The sequence below is a fragment of the Trichosurus vulpecula genome, chromosome 4 (genome assembly GCF_011100635.1).
Source record: "Trichosurus vulpecula isolate mTriVul1 chromosome 4, mTriVul1.pri, whole genome shotgun sequence".
Classification (NCBI taxonomy): Eukaryota; Metazoa; Chordata; class Mammalia; order Diprotodontia; family Phalangeridae; genus Trichosurus; species Trichosurus vulpecula.
The window spans coordinates 295,281,245-295,307,160 of NC_050576.1; the positions used below are offsets into that span (position 1 = coordinate 295,281,245).

General features: G+C 35.9%; 1 protein-coding gene across 1 annotated transcript in view; it reads right to left on the bottom strand.

The window, feature by feature from the left end:
• The window catches only part of ADAM23 (ADAM metallopeptidase domain 23), a 245,007-nt gene that overhangs the window by 78,435 nt on the left and 140,656 nt on the right, over positions 1–25,916 (bottom strand). The window contains exons 8-10 of the mRNA XM_036757815.1: positions 23,507–23,580; positions 14,578–14,643; positions 3,693–3,761 (exon numbers count right to left, since the gene is read on the bottom strand). Of these exons, the coding sequence (XP_036613710.1) occupies positions 3,693–3,761; positions 14,578–14,643; positions 23,507–23,580 (209 nt within the window). The remainder of the gene's footprint in view (positions 1–3,692; positions 3,762–14,577; positions 14,644–23,506; positions 23,581–25,916) is intronic.

Genomic DNA, 25,916 nt, shown 5'->3' on the forward strand with positions numbered 1-25,916 from the left:
AAAGACAGGACAGGCACAGGAGTGGAACACTGGGTCAAACATGCACAGTTAGCCAATCAGAGTCAGTGGAAAGACAAGACGGGTAAGGTGGGAAGGAAACATGGGGAAATCATTAGCTCAAAATATTGAGATTCAATTCCCTATTTTTATCATATTATTTCTTCTTCAGAAGAAAATTAACTTCTTCATAATAAGTGACACAAGAAGATTCTGATCTTCAAATTTCTTTATGCATATAGTAGAAAAACTTTAACTACTACCAAATCAGTACTAATTTTGATTCTGTAGCATTTTAAAGCCTTTAGTTGAAAAGGACAAGTGATTGGCTACAAAGAGTAAGATGTTTTGCCTAAAACTGCATAGCAAACCATTGGAGGAACCACAAAGACCCAAGGTCAAATGGTGGTATGTGACCATAGGTCCTCAAAGGTATTATAGCATAGTATAAACACTAGCAGGTCCTACAAAGATGGAAAACCTTAGAGAATAAACCTGACAACACAATATAGGCCTACTGTTTGTGGACTAGTTTGGCTGAGTTTAGAAAGACTCAGCAAGAAAAGTGATGATTCCTTTGGCTACAAAAAGGCTGCTGACTGAGTCATGCAAAATTTGTGGTAGACATCTTGGAAGTATTCAAGTATAATTCAACAATACATTATTCACTTTCCCTATTATATATCTGATTTGTGAAAAGCAGAACCACACAGGCATTGTCTATCGTACATTCTATAAGAAAGTTAATCCTCTAACTGTTAATGAAAATAGAGAACTAGAAATGGGGGGAGGGGAAGTTACCATACCTCAATCAGCTTGAAGTATCAATGGTTCCTCTTACTATATTGCAACAAAAGCTAATTAAATTTAAATATATTTTAAATTAGCATTATTTAAGCTCAAAATCTTATACAGTGACATGAGGAATGATTCTTAATGCAAATAATATTTTGTAAAATTAGGAATTTCCTATTCCTTGGAATATTTCATTTGCAAACTCACTTGGAGGAACAAAAGGTCTAGAATCTCAAGGGAAATAATTTTAAAAGTAGTACCAAAGGAGAAATAGCACTTTCAGACCTCAAATTATATGAAAGATCAGTACTCATCAAGAGTATTTGTTACTAGCAAAAAAAAATAGAAAAGTAGATGAAAAGAATAGATTAGATAAAGAAGAATCAGAAAAAATAAACTCAATAACTTAGTGTTTGATAAACATGAAAACATAAATTACTTGACAAAAAACTCATGTGACTAGAACACTTTGGAAAACTGGAAAGCAGTCTGGAGGAGATTAGGGAAAGATCAGCATTTTACACCATATACTATAATACATTTGAAACAGTCATGTGAACCCAGTATTAAAAGTCACACCATAAAATAAAATAGAAGAAAACAAGATCAGGTATTTTTCACAACTATGGTTAATGAAAGACTTCTTAAGCAAACAAATGATAGTGGTAATCATAAAAGATCAAATACATAATGCTGATTATATGATATTTAAAAGCTTTTGCATAAACAAAGTCAACACAACTAGGACAAGAAGGAAAGCTATCAACTGGGGGAAATTTTTGTATCAAATTTCTCAGATAAAGGCTTGACAAACAAATATATGGCATTAGCAGGTATTTTGGTACAATGGTCATGTAAGATCAACAGTCACAAGACAACAGTTAGGTGTTAAAAGGATATAAACAAATAATTCTCAAAAGAAGGATTGTATACTATTAAAAAACCATATGAAAGATTGCTCCGGCTCAACAATAGTAAGAGAAATACAATGCAAAACAACTCTGAGGTTTTACCTCATACCCCAAAACTTGGAAAAGATGACAAAAAATGGGAAAAGTCAAAGTTGGAGAATCTGTGGAAAAACAGGCACACTAATACACTACTAGTGGAACTATCCATTGGTCCAAAAATTCTGGAAAGCAATTTAGAGTAATGCTAAGAAGATGACCAAAATATTCATACCTTTTATTGCAGAGGTCTCACTGCTAGATACACAACCCAAGGATGTCAAACATAGAAAGAAAGGCCCAATACATAGCAAAATATTTATATTGCATAGCAAAATATTTATAGCAGCAAAGAAGTGAAAACAAGATAGATGCCCATCAATTGTGGAATGACTAAGCAAATTGTGGCATATGAATGTAACAAAATAGTAACTATCCCTTAACCAAAAAAAAAGGAATATGAAGAATACAAAGAAGTACTGATGCAAAATAAAGTAGAATTACAAAAACAATATACACAATGAATAAAACAATGTAAATAGAAACATTGTAATTACAATGAAAAAATTTCTTTATAAAGAAAGAAAAAAGAGGGAGAGAAAGGTAAGAAAATAATCTCCCTCCTTTCTTTGCAGGAGTTGAGGAATTAAAGGTATGAAACAATGGCTATACTGTCAGACTTGATTGATGTGTTGGTTAATTTTGCTGTACTGAACTATTTGTTTTCCCTCTTTTTTATTTTCTGTTTCAGCAGTGGCTCTTTAGGTAGGAAAATGAGGACAGAGGAATATATTTGTAAATTAAAGTGCTGTAAAAACAGAAAAGCACAATTTTTAAAAAAAAGGAAGGTTTAGTTTTTCATTCTGTAAACTATGCAAAGATAATTATGCTGAAACATTACCAAATATCCTTTTCCAAAAAAATAATACTTTTTGCATCATTACTTCAAAAGTCAAAAAATTTTCATCTATCATCCTATGTAATTAATTTCAACAATAAAAAAGTTAGTTTTTACTAGAAAAACAAACAGGGCAGCTAGATGGCACAGTGGATAGAATGCTGGGCCTGCAGTCAGGAAGACTCATCTTCCTGAATTCAAATCCAGCTTTAGATACTTAATAGCTGTGTGACCATGGGCAAGTCACTTAACCCTGTTTTCCTTATCTGTAAAAAAAAATGAGCTGGAGAAGAAAATGGCAAACTACTCCAGTATCTTTGCCAAGAAAACCCCAAATGGGATTATAAAGAGTCAGACACAAATGAAACAACTGAACAATAATAACAAAAGAAAACTAACAAGAATTAAAATTAAATGAATTCATCAAACCAGTTGACTGTCTCTTTAATCAAAACTCTCAGAATTTCAATCCCAACTTTACATAATATTTTTATATTCTTACACATAACTTAAAAATAGATATTTTTTCCATCAGAACTTTCAACTCCACTTTATTTTTCTATACATATTATTAGGGTTAAATATGCTATCCTTTAATACTATTGCATAAAGTTAGATATGCTGCCATTTAATATTATTTATTAGCACTTGATGCTCTAATTAGAGGGATTTTGTGGTTGAAAAATAATTTTAAAGTAGAGCAAAGGGAAGACATTGCCCCTATTGTGACAGTTATGTTTATCTAATGCATTTCCTACGCACTCAATAAATTCTACTTTTGGAATCTAATAATACCTGTAGGCTTTCTGAAATAATCTAGCTTGATTTAACCAAGCTTTTAGGCAATAGTCCATCTCCAAAATTACTCTATGGGCAACCAAATAACTTCTTTACCTTTATCAGGAACTTTCCAGTTTTGAACACAATATATTTTGGGAAAGTGCTAAAAGTGTGCCTGTTATATCTTTCTCTGTTGAAGCAACATGAAACAAAATTGTCATCAAAAACCCTTTCACCAATATAAGAATGTGTTCAAGACAAATGGTGATACTTACAGAATCCACAAGGTTCACCACGGACTTGGCAAAGTTGTTGGTATGTGCATGAGAACGGTATTTCTTGTACTGAAATAAAAAATAAATAATAATTAAAATCTAAAGAGTGATAAAAAATAATACTCCTCAGTTTCCAGGTTCCTTTAATAAAATAATCATCTATGTAAAGCATTTTGTAAACCTTAAAGTTATATATCTATATCTATTTATCTATCTATATGCACTGTTGCAACAATTCAGCTAGCAGCTTCTGTGGGGGTGAAAGACCAACACAAGCCCAACAACAGGAATGCTGCCAGCACAGGTTCTTTTGATCTGCTTTACTAAGGAAAGCAATGTTAAGGGGTTAACAATCTTATTTCAATCCAACATACAAATATCATTCACTTAGTTCAGGGGAAAAAAGCCAGCACCCTGAACTTTGAAGCAAATACAAACAAATTACAAAGATACATTATAAATAGACCAAATACAATTCATAGTTAACAAGAAGGCATCCACATCTAGGTTCACAAGCTGGAGGGCTCTTAACTACAGCTGCCCAGAGTCTCCACATCAGCACTCCTCCAAGAGTGAGAGCCCCCAGCAAACAGCTCTGTTCTCTCTTTTTATATACTCTTTAGCCATTATCAAATCTGAGCGACCAGAACTTAGGCTTCTACAATTGGCTGTGGTCTTTGCAACTCCCCTCAGGACCCTGAGGGCTTCACATCCACATAGGCTTAGCACCTAGTAATTAGAGGTTTGGGCCTGGGGCTTTGCACCTAGTAAGGCTCAATCAAAGAGACTTAATTAATTTATCATTCTAAAACAGTAAGAAAGTCCCACCTTAATTGATATTACACACACATACACATACTGGGCACCATTAACGTATACTGTAAATCTAGAATTCCAACTGTGGAATAATAAAATAAATAAATAAATAAAAAATAAATATTTTTATATTCTTCCTGTCATATATTAATTTTTATATTCTACTTCTCTGTTGGAACTAAAGCCTATTTGATGATTCAAATAAAATTATTTAACTGAGGGCTAAATTTCTTTTTTATTATTATTAAATACATGTTGTTCTCTTGCTTTGACATTACCTGAACTTCCCTCCGTCTGCCAAGTATGTTTGTTCTGTCCAATTTCACTTTCACCACAGCATCCCTGCTGTCCCAAAAGTCTTATTGTACTTCTAACGAATTAAGGCTTAAAACTGCACTAGGACTTTTGAGACACCTTGTACATGTGTGCATGAAATATGCTATGGAGAATATATAAATATATTAATATATACAGTTATATGCCTCATATAACTGTATATATTATATAATAAGCTTTTAAAAACTGTTTCGAACATATATTTTAGTGAAGAAAGGAAGGAATCAAGCATTTATTAGGTGCCCATTATGTGCCAGGCTCTTTACAAATGTTATAAAGAAATATACTTAAATCACTATCATTTTGTGAAGAAACTAAAGGAAGAAGTGCTGATCACAGTTTATTGAGAACTAATTAATAGTGCTAAAAAGAAGTCTATCATTTATTTTGTAGGTGACTTTAATTTTAACAAACATCCAAATATCATGCAAAGGCATTTTTATGCATTCTTGACTATAAAGCTGTAAGAAACAGTATTAGCGAATTGTTGTTCCTCCACAGGTGGGTGCTCCATTATGATTCTACAAATCTTCATATAAAACAGGCCAGGAGAATCCAAACTGCAGTTTGCACCTCTTATAAGACTAGGTACATATTCAGTTTCACAAGTCCAACACTAGTTCTTAGAATGCTTTTTTTCAGTAATAAAAGGGTGCCTAAATGTTTTATTTTAGGTGTGTTAAAGCTTATATTCATCTTTGCTCATGCACAGAAGGTGGAGCAAATTTTCTAATGAAGAAATAGCCCAATTTTTTTTTCTTATCCAATAAGTTTCCCTTACTACGTGTAGAACATTTAAAGAGACAAAATGTCTCAAAAATAAATAAGGTCCATCCTGTTACCTGAAGACAAGATTAAACTTTTCTCCCAAGTCCTTGGTCCAATCAGCTGCCTGGAAAGTTTACTATTGCCAGAAACATATCTGTATATCATCCATTTATTTTTAAGATTCCTCTTAAAATCAAACTCTCATTATAGCTTGCATCCAATAAGAAAAAATGATAAAGTCATACTCTTTAAGAACTCCTGAGCTAAAATTCATTTTTCACATCATTGAGGAAAGGGAGTCGGGGAAGGGAGATTTCAGTTATTGACTCTCACTCTCATACCTACAAAGCTCAGATTGTGGAAAATCTGAGCATCCTCACAAACATGCATCTACACATAGCTACACACCAAGGTATGAAGATTTATGGGATTTTATTTATTTGTTACATTTTGAAGATAGGCCAATGAAAGCTGTCATCTTGGTCATCAGAATCAGAAAATGATAGAAGTGCTTATAAGCTTGAAAGCACTTCACCTGGGAGGAAAGAATTACTTTCTGAAGATTCACTTCTATCCCTTAATGAGCTCTCACTGGCAAAATACTAAACTTCAGCCAACTATCCTTCATTAACCCTGCCCCGCCCCAATAGTTCTTTCAAGGCAGCACAGATCATCACAGGGAATGTGTCATGTTTTCTACACCCCATATCCACCAATGCCTAAATGTACATTTAGCTAGAAATGGGTTTCAATGATAAAGGCTGTGCTTTCACCTCTCAACAAATTTGGAAAGCCATTCAAAAGTACATTTAGAAATTCCTCACATCGATCAATCAACAAGAAATTATTAAGTAGCTAGTTGTGCCAGGCACCGGACCTGGGCATACAAAGACAAAAGTAAATTGGTCTTTGCTCTCAACAAGCTTACATTCTATGGAAAGAGACACATGGACACAGATGGGAATATACAAAATAAATAGAAGGTGATTTTGTAGAGAACACGGGCAGCTGGTGGGATTAGGAGAGAGGAGATGTATTAAGAAAAGATAATAAAGTCAGGAGAGACCCAAGTTTATATCCTACCTCTGATACTATGTGACCAAGGTAAGTCACTTAATTGCTTTGAACCTCAGTTTCCTCATTTTAAAAAATGGGAATAACACCACCACCTATAGTTCCTACTTCACAGAGTTAGAGCGAACAACAAATGAGAAAATGTATGTAAAGGGCTATATGTTTAAGCTGTTATTATAGCAGCTAGGTGGCATAGTGACTAGAATGTCAGACTTAGACTCAGGAAGACCTGAGTTCAAATCTTGCCTGAGACATTTACTAATTGTGTGACCCTACACAAGTCACCTAATCTCTCTCAGCCTCATTTCTCTGATTTGTAGAATGAGAATATTGATAGCATCTACCCCATAGGGATGTTGTTAGTGTCAAATAAGATAATACATCTAATGGGCTTTGCTAAGCTGAAAACATGATGCAAACATTAACTATTATAATTATCATCGTAATCTTTGGTGATCGTACTGTGGACTCAGAATACATTTTACAATATTTTGGCATATTTTTAAAAGAATCATTTTGCTTTTTGAAGTAAGGCAAAAGATGACCATACTATTTTAATAACATGACACTAAATATTATCATGGTACAGAAAATTTAAAGTGATAAAGGATGACTTAGCTAAAAATGGGTCATTCTATTGGAAAAACTGAAATAATTAAGAGAAAATTAAGAAAAATAATATTATATCTTGTGGGATCAACAAGGCAAATAATTTAATTTGACCACTGTTTAAAAAAGCTCAAATTCTAGAATTCTGTTATAGGAAGAATCTGCCCTCTACTGGTAGCTGAAAACTTTTCTTTCTTTGTTCCTTCCTTCCTTATTTCAGAAGGGGAACAAATAAAATGCACACAAAACTAGGTCATTTATTTTGAAGTGACAGCTTCCATTCACAGCTAAACCAAAGGTACTTTGATAGCACTGTGATTGTAAGAGTGTAGGTATGACGTTTCTCTGAACAAGGATGATTAGTATGTATTAGTCAAAGAAGAGATGTTTCACTTTTCTCTCAGACGGTAATTTTCTACAAGAAATGTAAATAATAACCACTGGTTCCAACAACAATTCTTGATCTCTTCACAATTTCACAACCTTTTATTTTCTTTTCTTGGTTCATACATGCCTAGAATTTTCATCACACGTAACCTACTATCTCCTGTTCCTGGTCTTTCCTCTGGCCATCCCCCATGCCTGCAATACTCTCCCTCTTCACTTAGGCTTTTTAGTTCCCTGGCTTCCTACAAGAGCCATGTCACTTTCTCCAAGAGGTCTTCCAAGTCCCCACAACGGCTAGTACCTCTCCTTCTGAGTTACATACTATCTACTTTGCATGTATCTTCTAAGCATCATATTATTTGCATGTTGTCTCCTCAAAGAGAATGGAAACTCCTTGAGGACAGGGACTGTTTTTTGCCTTTCTTTGTATCCCCAGGCTTACCACAGTACCTGGCACATAGTAAATGCTTAACAAGTGCTTATTGATTGAAGTTAGTACAACACACTAGAAATACCAAATAACTGTAGTCTCCAAATGGCCCCTGTTACAATCAATGTATGCAACCTAGAAACTTGATCCTATTCCCTCCTCTCTACTTCTAGGACCTGACTCACAGCTCCTTCCCATATAGGATCATAGATTTAGACCTAGGTGGGACCTTAGAGGTCATCTAGTTCAACCGCTTCATTTTACAGATGAGGAAACTGAGGCTCAGACAGGTAAAATGATTTACCAAGGTTACACAGCTAGTAAACATCAAGAGCAGGATTTGAACCTAGATTGTCTGACTTCAAAGTCAGTACTTTTATCATTACAGCATACTGCCTCCCATAGTACCACACACTGCCTCCCATGGTACCACACTGCTTCCCTATGGTACCACACGCTACCTTTCATGGCACCACACGCTACCTTTCATGGCACCACACTGCCTCCCGTAGTACCACACACTGCCTCCCATGGTCCTGCACTGCCTTCCATGGTACCACACTGCCTCCCCATGGTACCACACACTACCTCTTGCGGTACCACACTGCTTCCCATAGTACCACGCTGCCTCCCGTGGTACCATGCACTGCCTCCTGTGGTACTGCATTGCCTCCACACTGCTTCTCATGGTACCATACTGCCTCTCATGCTACCACACTGCTTCCTATGGTTCTGTACTGCTTCTCATGCCTCTCCAATCCTATGAACTTCCAAGCCACCATCTCCTCTCTCTCCTCCCCTTCACTGTTTTGCTTCTTGAAAAAGTTATCCATACCCAACGCCTCACTAACACTTCTTCCTCTCTGCCCATTCTTTCCTTAACCTCTTGAAATCAGTGTTCCATTCCTACCACTCCAATGAAGTTGTTGCCGCAAATAACACAGATGACATCCTAGCCAAGAAATCCAATGGTCTCTTTCCAGTCTTCATCTTAGATCTCCCTGATTTCCTTTCAATTTTCGACCATCTCAAAGTTTCTATTAGATCATTTTACTTTCCTCAACTCCCATATCTATGCTTTCTGTTATATGCCAATATTCATTGAACATTTCACATTTATGACTCCAAATATTACCTCCCTTTCAGAGTACCTCCAAGGTCATCTTGACTTCTGAGGAGATGAAAAGCAGAAAACTATCTTTCCAAAAAACCAACAGCCAGCCCTAACACCCTCTGTAAACTTAATAAACTTTATCTTATAATGGTTTCTTCCTCATTGTCTTAAATATGTGGCCTCCTTGAGAAATGCATTTTATGCCTACATTTTAACACCAAGCACACTGTAGTATTAAAAAGTAAACTGTTTTTGTTCATGGAATCAATAATAATAATAATCTGTTCATACTATTACGGTAATTGTTGGTTATAGATACAACTTAATTGTTAATACTATTCAATGTTACATTGTTTTATAGATATTGACACAAAAGTTTGGTTTTATCTCTTGTTACAGTAGAATTCAATAGAATAAAATGTTCCCAATTCTATTTTACGAGAGGCAACAGGCTACAGTGAAAAGAACAATGGCCCCAAAGTCAAAGGACCTGGGTTCATATTCCACTTCTGGTACTCGCTAATTTTGTGACCCAAGTCCAAGGATCATGAGAGGGCTGGACTAAGATCAAAACCAAGGCTTCTAAAGTCCTTCCATTTCTGAATATATGATCCTAAGATCATCCCTTGAGGGAAAGGGTTTTTTTTGCTTTCACTGCATGCCCAATACTTAGCATAGTACTGCTAAGTACAAAATAAATGCTTTTTTTAAAAATTACCATGTATTTATCTTTTTATCCTTTTTAACATTTATAATCAATCTCCTCTATTCCATTGATATCTAATGTCTCTGAAAAAGCATGTATAATGAAATCATCTTATTCTCTTTTTAACCTTATTGAAAGGGGATTTTGTTATTCACATTTTCATTCACTAAATTACTTTCAAGCCTTTGAATTAAGCTTTTATCTGAAGTTGAACAAATCTTGTTTGTCAAGCTGCAAATAAGACACTTTCTACAAATGGAGGTAAAAGCTTATTAAGTCCACAGAATTGTTAAGTTCCCCCCAGAGATTCCTAAGCAAAGATGATTCTTGAAGAGCCTTTAAGGAGGAGTTCTTAACCTGGAGTGTGTGAACTTGGTGAGAGGGACAGAGAGGGACAAAGAGAGAGAGAGAGAGAGAGAGAGAGAGGTTTCAATATATTTGGTTTCTTTTATAATCCTATGTATCTTGTTTTATGCATTTAAAAACATGGGGTCCATAGACTTCATCAGACTGACAAAGGGGTCCATGACACAAAAAAGCTAAGAACCCTGCTTTAGAACATAGTTAAGAATTCTGAAGAGTATAATAGAGTTTTTTTTAAAGAATAAAGAAAGGTAGCTTAAATTGAATCCTCCTGGAGTTTGTACCACAAATTTGCCAGTACTGCTCTATAATTAAGTAGGCTGCAGGTATAACTTTGGGCTCTTTATTCACTTTAGAATATCTCAACCAATTTCCTCTTGGACTAGGGATTCTGGGTATTTATTTTTAGCTGAAATGTTACAATAAAACCCCAATGAACTACTTTCAAGGCCCAAATAGGTTTAGAAATTAATTTCTGTTGGCCAGATACTAAGAAGCTTATTTCAAAATTGGGCAATTTTTCTTTCCTAATTGAAACACAACGGGCGACTCTGGTATTCATGAAGGCAAAATATTCACAATTGTCAGAAAACCAGTATTAGATTACTCTGCACAAAAAAAGCAAGTTTAAATGCAAATATAGGAATACAGTTCCTTTTCTAGTGTGTAGGAGGTCTAAATTATGTATATCAGAAAAATGGTCATTTCTAACTTAAAGGGGTAAAAGTTTGCTTTCATAGCCTCTGATTACTCAAATATAATTTGCATTTAAAACAGCATATTTGCCTTTGACCTTTATTCTCAACTGAAACACCATCCTTTAGAAATATCTTCTTTTGAAAAAAAGTAAACTACTATTTGATTCTAACTAGCAAAACACCAATGAAAGATGCTATCAGCTGTTTCAACTAAGTTATTTAAGAGAATCTCAATCTCTGCTAACATTCTATGATTCGATGAATAAAAGTTGATGCTAATATTAAAGATCCAACAAATTATTAGATACTAGGAAACCAAAAGATAGTTATCCTACTTAAGCTTTACTCCCTAATGTTTCAATTTAAATCCTTTGATATCCACTCTGGGTTAGTGGAGGCAGAATGGGATAGGAGAAAGAACATTGGCTCTGGAGAGAGAGGATGTGGGTTCCCACCCAAAGTCTGATGCTTATTTCCTATGTGACCTTGGACAAGTCCCTTAAATTCTCTAGGGATCATTTATTTCATCTATAAAATGAAGGTTGTACTAGATAGTCTCTGATGTCCTTTGTAGTTTTAAATCTATGAGCCTTTGTACTGAGTATGCAACCTCAGAGAAAACTGAATATGACATATGGAGAGTAAACATACACATTAATGTGTGTATTTTCTATACATGTCTTAAGAGAAAATGCTCACATTGAATATAGAAAATAATCATACTGAACTAACATAGTCAATTTTGCCCCACTAGAGTCTAGAAGCTAGCCTATTTTAGAACAAAGACATTATAATTTTAGATCCAATGACCTATAAAAATTGCAGTTGCTCACTGAATTACAGCAATCTACGTGGACCTATCTTTTTTCCGTTTTAAGAAAACAGTGTGTGTTATTATCTAAGTGTGCTTATTATCTAAGGAAATAGGCACACTGACAATGCTCATTTTCTATGTCACAGCTTTACATCACACACACACACACACACACACACACACACACAAACACACACACACACACCAAAACAAAAACAAAAAACCCAAGACATTTAAGTCAGCAAAAATGTCAGTTTTACGTAGCACTTTCAAAGATGGCTAGCAGATATAGACTTGATCAATAGAACTGCAAATAATTAAAATGACTCACAAGACTTAATGATGTAGGACTTCCAGATTTTGATGGACTAAAATGATTCTTTACACAAGTATCTAGAATAACTTCCAGAAAACTATAGTAAATAAAAGACCTTTAAAAAAGGGAAGAAAATGCTATGTCTGAATAATTCATAAAAAATGTTAAAATTATTGTTTCCATAAAAATATTAAGAAAAGCTACCTTAAACTTTTCTTTCTGTGATGTCATAATTACTAAGATAAAATGAGATTTCTATATAAAGCACTTGACACAGTGACTGGCAAGTACGTAGTCGATGTTATATAAATGCTTATTGTCCCCTCTCCTTTCCCCATCAGGGGTTACTCTAGAGGTAAAAGCTTTCGTCATTATTTTTCCTGACTTTAAAAGCAAGACATAACAATAGTGGTTCTAAGTTTGGGGAGTCAAGAAAAGCTCGAGCCATTGAAGCTGTCTGTCCAGCAACTTATGAAACCATGTTCTAAGTCTTGGAAGTAAATAAGGCCAGTGATATTATATATCACTTGAAATACTAAAGAAATAGTCAAACTCATCTCAGCAGAGTCACATTTGTGCAGTGGAAGCTGAAAATGTCCATAGCTATTTTTTATATATTGTCTTGTGTCCAGGACATGTAGACCAATACTTGATAACTCATGTTTTAAAGATCATTTTGTGTTTTACACAAAAGAATTTGCCTAAAAGATGGATTTTTCCCCTCCCTTATCCAAAATGACATTCTGTCCCTGAAAACTGCCAATCTTTCTCAGTCATGTAGACCTATTCTAAATTACACCTTCTTTTCTTTCAAACCTGCGTCTTGGAAGGAATTCCATTTAAAACTAGAATAGTGTGGGGCAGCTAGGTGGTGCAGTAGATAGAGCACCGGCCCTGGAGTCAGGAAGACCTGAGTTCAAATTCAGCCGCAGGCAATTGACAATTACTAGCTTGTGGCCCTAGGCAAGTCACTTAACCCCAACTACCTTGCAGAAAAGAAAAGAAAATGAGAACAGTGCTCCACCACCCGAGGTAATTACAATAGGCTTTTAGAATAGAAATAGGATCTAAGAAAGTTATCATGAAATTTGCATCTTCAAAAAATGATGGCTCAGTTTTTTAACTCTGTGGGATAAGGGCAAAAATAATTCTACAATTGGGCTGATTTGGGTTCAGATTCTGAGATGCAGGTCAACTTGGAATCACAAAAATCTCAGAACAGAAATAGAGCTCAGTGGTCATCTAATCTACCCTTACCTTTTCCTGATTTACCTGAATTTGGCCGTGCACCTTCCACCCATGCTCCCAATACTGCATTTTGAGGCCAACCAGGGAAAGTCCAATCCCTAAGCCATATAAGGCACCTCGAATACTCAAAGAAAGCAAATATGTTCCTCCCTACATTCCCTGTTTTCCAAACCAAACATCACCAATTCCTTCAACTGATCCTTACATGGTATATTCTTAAGGCCTAGGTCTAGGTCACCCTCCTTGGGATGATTTCAACTCAAATGTAGTACACATTAATCTACACAACACCAGAGATGTGAGCACCAGGGGGCTCTCATTTTTTTTTAGTCACAGACACAAGGAATACTTTTAAAATGACCACGACATTTTTCACCTTTCCTGTATAGATGTGTCTCTGATGAAATCATACACTTCAATTTTCAAAAGATCCTTGAATTCACTTGTGTAGTTACTCCCTTCACCAATACAGATCTCAACCCCTCCATAGCATAGCTGATGCTTTTATGAGTTGCTATGATTAAAAATAAGAAATTATCATCCAATAGCCAACTATTTGCCACAAATTATCTACCACAATCTATAACAAATTCTAGGGCCGGGGTTCTTAAGTTTATTTGTATCACAGACCCCTATGGCGGTCTAGAGAAGTCTATGGACCTCTTCTCATGATAATGTTTTTAAATATATAAAATAAATAGGATTGCAAAGGAAATGGATTATATTGAAATATAATTATCAAAATATATAATTTTTAAAACCAAGTTTACAGAACCCCTGTTCTACAGGGTGGCATGGGAGGCAGGGGTAGAAGGGTATATCAAATAGATTCAAGTAAAGACAAGAAATAAAAGCAAAAATAAAAGACAATACTTAAAAATAAACTGATGAGTATCAAAAGATTACACTGAGTGAAACTGAAGAACAATAAGATACTGCTCTTTAAGAATAAATCTTATTCTTGTTCATGATTAGAATACACAGGAAAAGTGTAAAATGGGTAGGTAATATAAAAACCCATTTCCAAGCACAATAAGATATATTAAAAGTGATTAAATGGCTTTTGAAGTTCTCTCCGAAAAAGGAATAGAGGATTTTTAAGAGCAGTCTTTCTTCTCAACAAGCAACAGATAATGATTAGCTAGAAATTCAAAAAAGATTTTTTGCTAAATTAGGCACAAAGCATGGCATCCTGCCACTGCTTACCATTTTATGATCATTGACAATCATAAGCTCCAAGTATTTCATTTCTTCAAACACTCCACGAGGTGCCTGTCAAAAATAAAAATGTAATCAGAATGACAAGTGGATTAGAAAAATCAAGACAGAACATCTCCAGCCTTGGCAGACTGGGAGACAGCTCTGAATCTTAGATTCCATCAACACCCTACATGTGACAAAAGTAAAAGATGAAGGACCCATTTAAGCCCATGAGTGAAGTTATCCACGAGGTCAAGAAGCAGAGTCTACAATGCAATTTTGTTAAAAAGGGTAAGCTAAAAGTCACAGTCTAGCATATAAAATAAATCTAATAGTACTGTGGTGTTAACATAGACAAAACAAGAGGTGGATGGTATTCTTCATCCTGTTGTAGCTATTTTAACAGAGAGGTGAGGGAATAAATAATGCAGAATGACATACATATTTCTGGACATGGCCAATATGGTAATTTATTGTGTTTGACTATGCATATTTGTTACAAGGGTTTGGTTTTTCTCTTTCCAGTGGTGGTAGGGAAAGAAAATGAGTGCTTGTTAATTAAACAAAAAGAAGTAAACTGAACTTAGAAGAAAATAAGATTGATATGACAGATACTTCCCCTACTAAAATTTTATATTTTTCAAAACATATATTTCATTAGGGCAGATATACATTAAATTAACCTATAAGATGATAAGGAGAGGACTTATATGATTTCACTGGAACAGGGTGAGGAAATCTCATCTACAAGTGCAGGTTGGCACCTTCTCTGCGACTTATATTTTGAAAGAGTTGCTTAGGACACTGAGAGATTGAGTAGTATGTCCAGAATCACATAGCCAGTATGCATCACACACATGACTTGAACCCAGCTCTTCTTGGATTTGAGGAAAGCTAGTTACTCATTATTACATCATTGTCACTTCTTTTCTATCGGCTGTCCTCAATGCAGAGCAAAAGCTAGTGATTCTTATGCTTCCAGTAAGTTTGGTTACAAGAGTGGGGATGGGGAGGGGCAGAGTAAGTACACTTGTCTCTAGGTACAGACAGGAAAGGTAATGGCCTATCTTCCAGAGATTCCTGTCTGTACCCTTGTGGTACAGCTGACAGTACCTGATATTCTATAACCTGAGGGGATATAAGGAGGGAAAATGGTCATAGGATACAGCCACCATGGTGATGGAACCCCAGGGCTTGTAGCCAGGCTGGGTAAGGGAGTGCAGACAATTGCTAGTAGAGGACTACTAGGTATGAGGAAGGTAGGGCTTCTGCTGTGAGGAGGAAGCACCTCTCCTGCCAGATGTCAGTTCTATGCAGAAGAGCCTCAGTCACCTAGCAGTAGTTATGACTCTGCATCCATCTCCAGAATGTATTCCATCCTCACTTCCACCTCTTAAAGCCCCCACCTTCTTAAAAGGATTAACTCAGGTCCCACTTCTTCTATAAAGCCTTTGCTGATTTCTCTCCACCGCTACTAGTGGTAAATGCTCCCACCCTCCTGAAATTACTCTGTATGACTGAACAAGTTGTGGTATATGGTTGTGATGGAATATTATTGTACTATAAGAAATGATGAACAGGACAACTTCAGAAAAATCTGGAATCTGCGAACTGATACAAAGTGAAGTGAGCAGAACCAGGAGAACATTGTACACAGAAACAGCAACATGATACGATGAACAACTGCGAATGACTTAGCTATTCTCAATAATAAATTGATCTAAGACAATCCCAAAAAGTCATGATGAAAAATGCTATCCACCTCCAGACAAAGAACTGATGTCATCTAAATACAGATTGAAGCATACTATTTTTCTCTTTCCTTCTTTTCTTTTGTCCTTTCTTTTTCTTTCTTTCCTTCTTCCATTCTTTCTTTCCTTCTTTCTTTTTTGTTTTGTTCAAGTTTTTTCCCACCAAATGAATAATATGGAAATGTTTTACATGATTGCACACGTGTAGCCTATATCAAACTGCTTAGCATCTTAGGGAGGGGGAAGAGAAGGAAGGAGGAACAGAATTTCGAACTCAAAACTTTTTTTAAAAAAGCAACAAATGTTAAAAATTGTTTTTACATGTAACTGGAAAAAATAAAATATTAAAAATAAAAAAATTATTTTGTACATACTCATCTGTGCATGTCATATTCCTCCCAGTAAAATTTAAGCACTTTGAGAACAAAGATTGTTGGGCTTTGTCTTTGCATCCCCTTTAGTCAGCACAGTGCCCTGCAAACTGTAGACATTTAATAAAAGTTGTCTTCACTGAGTTGAATTTTCTTAGTTCTTATGAAATTCAACTAACAATAATGCAAAGTACTTCGGAGGTCATAAAATTCTCAAATATAACCTAAATAAAGTCCATTTAATGATGATGACATTAGCTACAATGTACCCCAATTCATATGAAATCTCTTCCTTTTAGAATCAAGTAATGATGGAAAGTTTTCTCTTTCTACTCCATGGCTTTGACTAATGATTAATCAAAATTCCCCCGTATAACTTCTGAGTAATAAATAATATCAGGCCTGCTTTTCACTTTGATCAGTATCAGTATAACATGATCCATTAAGAATATGCACAATAAGCTTTTTAGGCATAATTTGTACTTGTATTTCTCTACAATATCTCGAGGTATCTATAATAATGGTTTTACAGTCTCTAAATGCTTGGTAATTGCGTAATGATTCATAGGGATGGACAGTCATAGAAGATCAGTAGCCTTTGGGAAATTAATTTTTGTAAACATCGATTTTTGTAGTAGTTGTGATAGTAACATAATGGAATAACCATAACATCAAAACTTTAAGGCAGGCTCAGAAGAGTGACAAGGTGTTCGTATGACTTAAGCTGAATGTATGCAGCAATGATTCCATGGACCTGAATCACATCAATATGGTTATAACTCAACTATTGCAGAACAGAATTCCCCTATGCCTTCTTATCCTGGTTGATTTCTATCCTCAATCTTTCCAAAAAGCCTTTATAGAAGAACTACTCTACAGGCTGGCAGCTTTCTGTCTTTAATGTTTTGTGGGTAATGGCATTCCACTTGAGCTCTCTCTCCCTTTGTCTTTATGGCTGGTCCATCTTCTTTTCTGATCTTACATGTTCTGCAAGATTTTATTTCATGCCATGTCTTATTTTATGCTACCGCTGCAGCCTATTTACACTGACTAGGTTATCTTTTTATTGCCTTTGAATCACCTGAAATTATTATTCTCCTGGAGAATTATCAGAAGTTCAGTGGTAAGAAGATAAAATTTGGTGGCAGAGACTATTAAAGCCACTGTGTGATTCCTCAAATATAATAAACATCTTGATCTCTTCTTACTATTCAGTTCTGGCCTCTGCTTACTGCCCATCTGCAGCACCTGTCCAAAAGTTGTGAACTGAGGGACTAACTAGATGGACTGTCTAACTATTTCTTGTAATCTGAACACTTGTACATTTTTCACCCATTCTTATCTCAACTATAAGTACTTATGACAGTTTGAATGATTAAGAATTTCCTTGAGAAGTCCATACTGTGTTCTATGGATCGGATTCACAGAATATCTGAGCTGGAAGCAACACCATAAGCAACTTGGCCTGACTTCTACCTAAACAAGAATGCCCTCGATAACTTACACTACTCTGCCATAATCCAACTTTTGCTTGAAGACCATTAGTGAAGGGGAACTCACAGCTCTCCAAGGAATACCATTCCACTCTAGCATAGCTCTCTCCTTAGAAAGTTTTTCCCTACACTAAACCCACTCCAGCCCTGGAATTTTCACACTAGAAGTATCCTCTATCTCTGTGGTCTTTCCTTCTAATTGGGCGGCTCCTCCCAGAACCTCTACTTAATGAAGGAACCCAAGCCAACCATATCTCATTCCTCCCTAGGTTGCACCCTGGACTTTCTCTATTGCAACTCCATCCTGGATGCCTTTGTCTGACTCTTCCAGCCCTTTTCAGCTTTCTTTTATGTGTTGTCTTCCCTCATTAAAACATAAGCTCCTTGAAGGCAGAGCCTGTCGTTCTGCTTGTATTTATATTCCCAGAGCTTAGCACAGACAATGGTATATAGTTTATGGTAAATACTTGTTGACTTCTCCAATCCTGGGATATCTCCCCTGTTTTCTACAGCCTTTCAAAGATTGCTGACAGTGACCAATCAAACCTGCCAGTTCTTTCATTCTTCTAGGATTTATTTCATCTGGGCCAGGGAACAAACAGCAGGCTTTCACAAAGCAGACATGTTTAGAGTCTGAGGAATCCAAGCTGCAAGAAACTCAAAAGGGAATGGAGAGACTATGTGGTTTACGGAGTGGGGCAGCTAGGTACTCTCTCACTATTTATGTTAGGTATTACTCCCTATTAGTCATTTTTGTTCATCCAAAGATTATTCTCCTTCACAAAGAAAACAGAAGGGAAATAATAACCAAGTAAGACTATCTTTTCTCTTTTGTCAATTATCAATGCCCACTCTACTCCAAGCTGTGGCTCAATCCCTTCTCTGTTCTTCCTCTTTTCCCCACTATAGCTAAAAAATATGAGAATATAGGAACACTTGGAGAATCTGGCCATTGAAAGGGATTTTCTACTTGGACTTTACATACAGCTACCTCTCATTGCAATGATGGACACCTTAGTTGAGCAACAGGCTCGTAGTATAATGCATCATTTCATGTTGCTTCTCAGGAGACAGCTAAACAAAGCCATATCTCTGATCTTATCTGTCAAATGACCTCATGTAATTTTAATATAGATGGGTAGGCCTTGAAGGTTACATTTTGTTCTCTTGAGTTAAATACTATTAGGAAGTTAAGCAATAAACACAAAGCTAACAACTATATTTCAGCATTAACAACCATAATATCTTTCTCCTGAATAGGAAACTATAGTTTGTAAATGGCTTTCACATTTATTATCAGTTTCCTGATCTATAAAATATAGGGGAAGTTGTAATATATCATCTCTAAATCTAGCAGTCTGTTATGTCATTTGAGTCTAATGCTAACCCTAAGAGATAGGGGAAATATTATTATCCCCATATCACAAACGAATTGGGGTTGATGTTGAATTAAGTTTCTAGCACTGGTGAACTGATACATTAAGTAATTAAATTCAGTTAAACAGTATCTAAAATTGGCAACTTTCACTGTAATTACTTGATAAGTTATCTAGTAAATTACCATGTAATCTATAAGATGGGAAAATAGTTCTTGGCAACACAGTATTCAGTGTATAATTTACTAAATAGTCTCATAATTATAGTTTTGGATTACAGGACTACAAGAAATAAGTTTCAGTTACTTCAATAATTCACCAGATCTGTGATCTCATTCATGTGGGCACCTACATCTTCCTCAATTAGTGCAGAATGTAACCCAGCCACGTAAATAGCGTGTAGAATGTTGGTCTTAGAGTCAGGAAGAACCGAGTTAGGATACTGTCTCAGACACTATGTGCCCTTAGAAAAATCACCTGATCTCTTAGTTTCTTCATATGTAAAGTATTAGCTGTTGCTGCTACCATTCTTCTTCATCTGGTTCTTCTTCACCTCCTCCTCATCCTCCTCCTTCTCTTCTTCTTCTTCTCTTTCCTCCTCCTACTACTATCACATTTTTCCTGTTCACATCCTACCATATATCTTCCAAAGAGAGTTTACCTAGCACTTTAGAGGCCTTTCTCTAGGTCTTTTTACAGTATATGGGGACTAATGTGATTCTTGATCCACCCTTCTGTTATTCCTTGCTCTTACCACATGACTAGCCTACCTCCTTTCCCAGTCATACATAACTTCCATGATATATCCTTTTATGCCCCTTCTTGAGCATAAGTTGTCACTGAAAATATACTGCAGCCTTCTTGAGCCCATAACATGTCTTTCCGTTCCCTTCAGAGTGACTTGCAATTTGGATTCTTTAAAGATTTGGTCTGCTTTACAGAATCATGTAACTGCCTGCTTGTTTCCATGTTACTGAGTATATTCTTAATGAATGTATATATTACTCTCAAAGGTTTTATAAAGATATGAAAATAGGTAGTAGTAGATCAGTGAAGAAAGTAGCAGGTATCAGTACTTATTAACGTTCTCCTGGTCAGACTTTTCTGGGTATAAATATAATCCATGTTTTTCCCCATTATTCTGTTATCTTCTCCTCCCAGAGATATTTTATAAAATATTCAACCAAGCAAGCAGACTTCTATATGCCAGGAACTGTCCTTGGTGCTGGGGATATAAAAATAAAAATGAATCAGCTCCTTGCCATAAATGAGCTTCTACTCTACCGGGGAAAGGAGAGGAGGGGTATAATATATGCATATATAAGTAGACACAAAATCATACAAAAAAACAGAAAATAAATCTGGCATGAGCACTAGCACCTAGGGGTATCAGGAAACGTCACCAGTAGGAAAGGGAACTTGAGATGAAAGTTAAAGGGAATGAACGATTCTCAGAGGTAGAGAGGAAGAGAGACTTCTTTCCAGGAATAGGTGTTAGCTTATGCAAAGAAAGGAACATAATGTCCTGTAGAAAAACAGCAGCATTTGACTGGAATATAGAGTAATTAAAGGAAAGTAATGCTAACATAAGCCTGGAAAGGTAGGCTGGAGTCAGATTGTAAAGGGCTCTACTGCTTCAGCAGTGGAATTTGTATTTTATCCTAGAGACAACAGAGATAAGAGAATGGCTCAGTCAGATTCCTGCTTTAGGATTTCACCACTTCCTCAATGCTTTCAAAACTATGCCTACTACAGCACTGATTTCTTTACTCTGAACTTTGTCTGGTCTCATCATTCTTCCCAACTTTTTTCCTCCCACATGCCATTTCTACATATTCATACAGCACTTTAGAGACTGAGCTGTAAGGGTCCAGACATGGTGGTGGCTCTGTTATTATTATGATACTAAATTGTTGTAGAAGTGGACAAATAGTTCCATTTACTTTCTATCCATTGTCCTACTGCAAGTTGCATTCATGAATGCTCTTGGAATGATGTGCCTCATTTGGTTCCTATGAAAAATTATCTGTAGACTTAGTTCCCTTCCCATAATTTTAAAAGTGGATATTGTTCATAACCTTCTAATAACTTCCTTGGTAGTGTTTTTACACATGCACTTATATCCTAAATCGGATATCCACTGGTTGGCATCATCTTCTGCTTGGCAAGATCAAGCGTTTGCCAAGTAAGTCAGTTTCTTGGTTCTTCTGGCCTCTTCATTATGGTGACTTTTAGATAAGTTAAATTTTTGTAGGAATTGGCAATGATCAGGTCAATATCTTTGCCTTTTTCTGTTTTCCAATTTACTGCACAAAAGGTTTATTTGAATAGAACAGGTTGAAGGTGTTGACATGGATCCTAGTATCTATTTCTTTAACCTTTCTTCTGTTTTGATGTTTTGACCTTTCCTCTAATTAACCAGTGCATAGACAGCTGATTCCAATATAACTCTCACATCAGAGACCCGTTGTTTCCTATGTGCAAAGTTGATTTCATTTTTATGATATTGTTCAGTGCTCACCATGTCCAACAGCTTCCAACTCTCTTCTGAAAGAAACTGTACATTACATAGGGATATAAGGTTTAGGAGAAATCTATTAGACTTTGACCTCTCTTTCAGTTCTCATATTTTTCCATCCTCCCATATGCCCTGTCACATTGAATATACTAACTTGCTTTGGAAAATCTTTTCAAGACTTTTCTAGAATTTCTCCTCATCATCATTTTCTGCAATAGATGTTTTATAAGTTGCAGTTATCGTCACAGTGGTGTTTTTGTTTATGGATACTGCTAGGCAAGATGACTGAGGGTCCCAGGAAATTGGTCCTTGTTGCCTTTGGCCACAAGATGAAACCAATTCCACAACTTCTTCATTATCTCTGCCAGGAATATTTTTGAGCCATCTTTCCAAGTTACAGTTTCTTTTTATTTTTTGGGTTCTGTCACCACAAAAGAATATTACCATTGTTATAGTTCCAATCTTCCAATAATATGTCATTTTTTGATCACTGAAAGAAGTTTACATGTTTAAAATACCTATTTAAGTTAATGTCTATGAACAATATAAAACAATGTGATTTTAGCACCCTCTGCCCCTGTTCCATCACTCCACCACCATTACTCTTGAAGTTGAGGGGGATCCCAATGAACTAAAGGCCATTTTTCTTCATTCCTCCTTTGTGTCAAGGTTTGCCATGACCAAAGGAGTCATCAACTAGTGGCCAACCAACTGGTAAGGTGCATTTTTGTTCTTAGCTAAGTTAGTATTTGAACAGCAAATTCAAATCTATCAAAAAGATGATAAAAGAAGCTGTTCTAGTGTGGTTTGAATATATTTATAATGTATATCTGGAATGTGATACTGATTATTTATATGAATTTTAGTTTACTACTGTTATATTCCTAAATTTAGAAAAAAGCATAATTCAGCATTCAGAGCTCAGTATGGTGGTGTTTTTCATTTGAAAGTGAAAAAAATAATAAGCCTGATTCTCCAATATCTTCAAAAGGAATTATTTCTTGCATGAATACCTAAAATAAAATTTTCACAAGCTATGTGGAAAATATGTACATATACATATATGTACAGGTATTTATTTCTGCTCTATTTTTCAAGGAATGATATTTACATTTTTACAGGAAAACATTTTGCAAATGCATCCAATACAGCTACCATTTTTATAGAACAGCTAGGTTTGATATAAGGTTCTGTCAACACTAATCAGTATGAATTATCAAAGGAAGAGAGAAAAAAATGTTAAAATCTCTCTATGTAATACAGCTCAAAATCAATGTTATCTAATATATTTGAAAAATGAGGTTATTACTGGAGCGAAGAAAATCCACAAATTTATAGTATCAATGCATAAAGAAACTCTGCCTCATAATAGCTACAACATTAAAATGCCAGAATGAAATAGCTAAGCCTTAATTCAAATACCCACAGCTCTCCTTCGTCGTCTTTTCTTTAGCCACTGTAACTCAGACAAGAAGGGCCACTGGTTATGCTCTTCCATGCCTGCAAAAAAAAAGAAAAATAAATTCCAAAATATAAGTTTCAATGGGTTGATAAAGTATAGTTATGCCTTCCACATTACAGGGGTTAAGGACCCAACAACCCTGTGATCTGGAAAATCTGCATAAAAATTTTGGACTCTCCCTTCATACGAGAGAAGAAGTCTGGATTTTTTCTTTTTCTTTTATGGGATATTTATAGTACATTATTGTAAAATTTGAGTGATATTATATAATGCTATACGTATATTTTATGCATTTCTGGGTTTCTAAACTTTTTCTGTCATCTGTTGGCCTTCACATGTCACCTGTGGCTTCCACAAAACTCCCCCCAAATATTCCAATTTAATTTCTTATGCCAACCTGCAATATATCAAAATCACAGTGAGGAAAGTCATGATGTGGAAGGAATAACTGTACTCCCTTTTAAATAAAATAAAGAACAATAAAACTGTTTATGGGAGGGTGGGGTGAAGGAACACAGTTCAGACCTGTGCGAGGAATTCCTAGTATGAAAACTGTCCACTGATACAGATCCACAAATCATCTGCAACTTATAGCCTTAGAGGTTGCTTGAGGCATCATAAACCAGTATGTTTCAGATGCAAGTTTTGAAACTAGGGCTTCCTGACTACAAGGCTGGCCTCTATACACTATGCCATGGTGCCCTTCACTGTAAAAATAAATGGTAAAAGATTCATCTTCAAAGATGGCATCACAGTCATTAAATATAACCGAGTTTGACGTTACCAAGATTCAGCAATAAATCAAGGATCTGAGATATCATTGTTGCACAAATGCCCACTATCAAATACGGTTCACAAAGTATCCATCAATCCACAAGCATTTAGAAAGCTTGTATCATGTGCCAGGCATTGTGCTAATTGGAACACAGAGAAATAGAAAAAAGCAGAAGAGAATCGGGGGCTTGGGAACGGAAAAATATGAGTTTTGTTTTGAACATGTTGACCTTGAGATGCCTACAACACATTCACTGCTAGCTGACTGCCTTTGAAATATCCAACAGGCAGTTGGTGATGCAGGACTGGAGTTCAAGAGGGAATCAGAGAGCAGCTAGGTGGCACCGTGGATAGAGCACTGACCCTGAAGTCTGGAGGATCTGAGTTCAAATTCAGTCTCAGACACTTACTAGCTGTGTGACCCTGGGCAAGTCACTTGACTCTGAGAGAGAGAAAGAAGGAGAGAAGGGAAGTGGGAGGGGGGAGAAAAAGAGGGAGAGGAGAGGGGGAGAGAGAAAGAGAGAGAGACAGAGACAGAGAGAGAGAGACAGAGAGAGAACATCAGGCTTACTAAATATATCTGTAAAGCCTCTGCATAGAGATGATAATTGAGCTGATGGGATCTGATGAGATCACCAAGTGAAATAGTAGAGATAAAAGTGGGACCAAGAACAGGCCTCGGGAATACCCAAAACTAGTAGGCATGACATGGACGACCCACCAAAGGAGACAGAAGAGTCAAACAGGAAGCAAGGGATAGCAGGGTCATGAAAACTTGAGAAAGGACAGTATCTAGAGTGAGAAGGTAGTCAACCATGTCAGCAAGTACAGAGAAATGAATAAGGACAAAGATTAAGAAAAGGCCTCCAGATTTAGCAAAGATTAAAAGATCACTGGTAACTTTGGAGAGCACAATTTCAATTGAATGATAAGGTCAGAAACTAATTAACAGAGGGTTTAGAAGACAAAAAGTGGAACCACCAAATACATAAACAGCTTTTTCAAGCTTAGCTGAAAAAGGGAAGAGAGATATAGCATGGTAGCTAATGGCGTCGAAATAATAGAATCAAATGTTTTCTGTGTTTTTTAACAATATGGGAAATAAACATGTTTGTTTTTGGGCATCAGTGAAAGACTCAGTCATTTCACAACAATTATTCTGTCATCAGAGGTAGCTAGGTGGTACAGTGGGTAAAGCGCCAACCATCAGGAGGACCTGAGTTCAAATTTGGCCTCAGACACTTACTATTTGTGTGACTCTGGGCAAGTCACTTAATGCTGTTTGCCTCAGTTTCCTCATCTGTAAAATGAGATGAAGAAGGAAATGGCAAACCACTCTAGTATCTTTGCCAAGAAAAGCCCAAATAGGGTCACAGAGAGTTGGATATGACTGAACAACAACAGTTCTGTTGTCAGATCACTTACTGGTTAAAATAAAGGTGAAAATCAACACCAAATTTAAAAGGATAAAGATATCAAATTACTGGGTAAAATTATAACAGCTCCAATTCAAGCTATTTTTAAAAGTTGCTAATTCTGAGAAATAGGAAAGGGAGAAAGTAAAAATATTTATTGATTTCTTAGAGAAATTTTACTTACA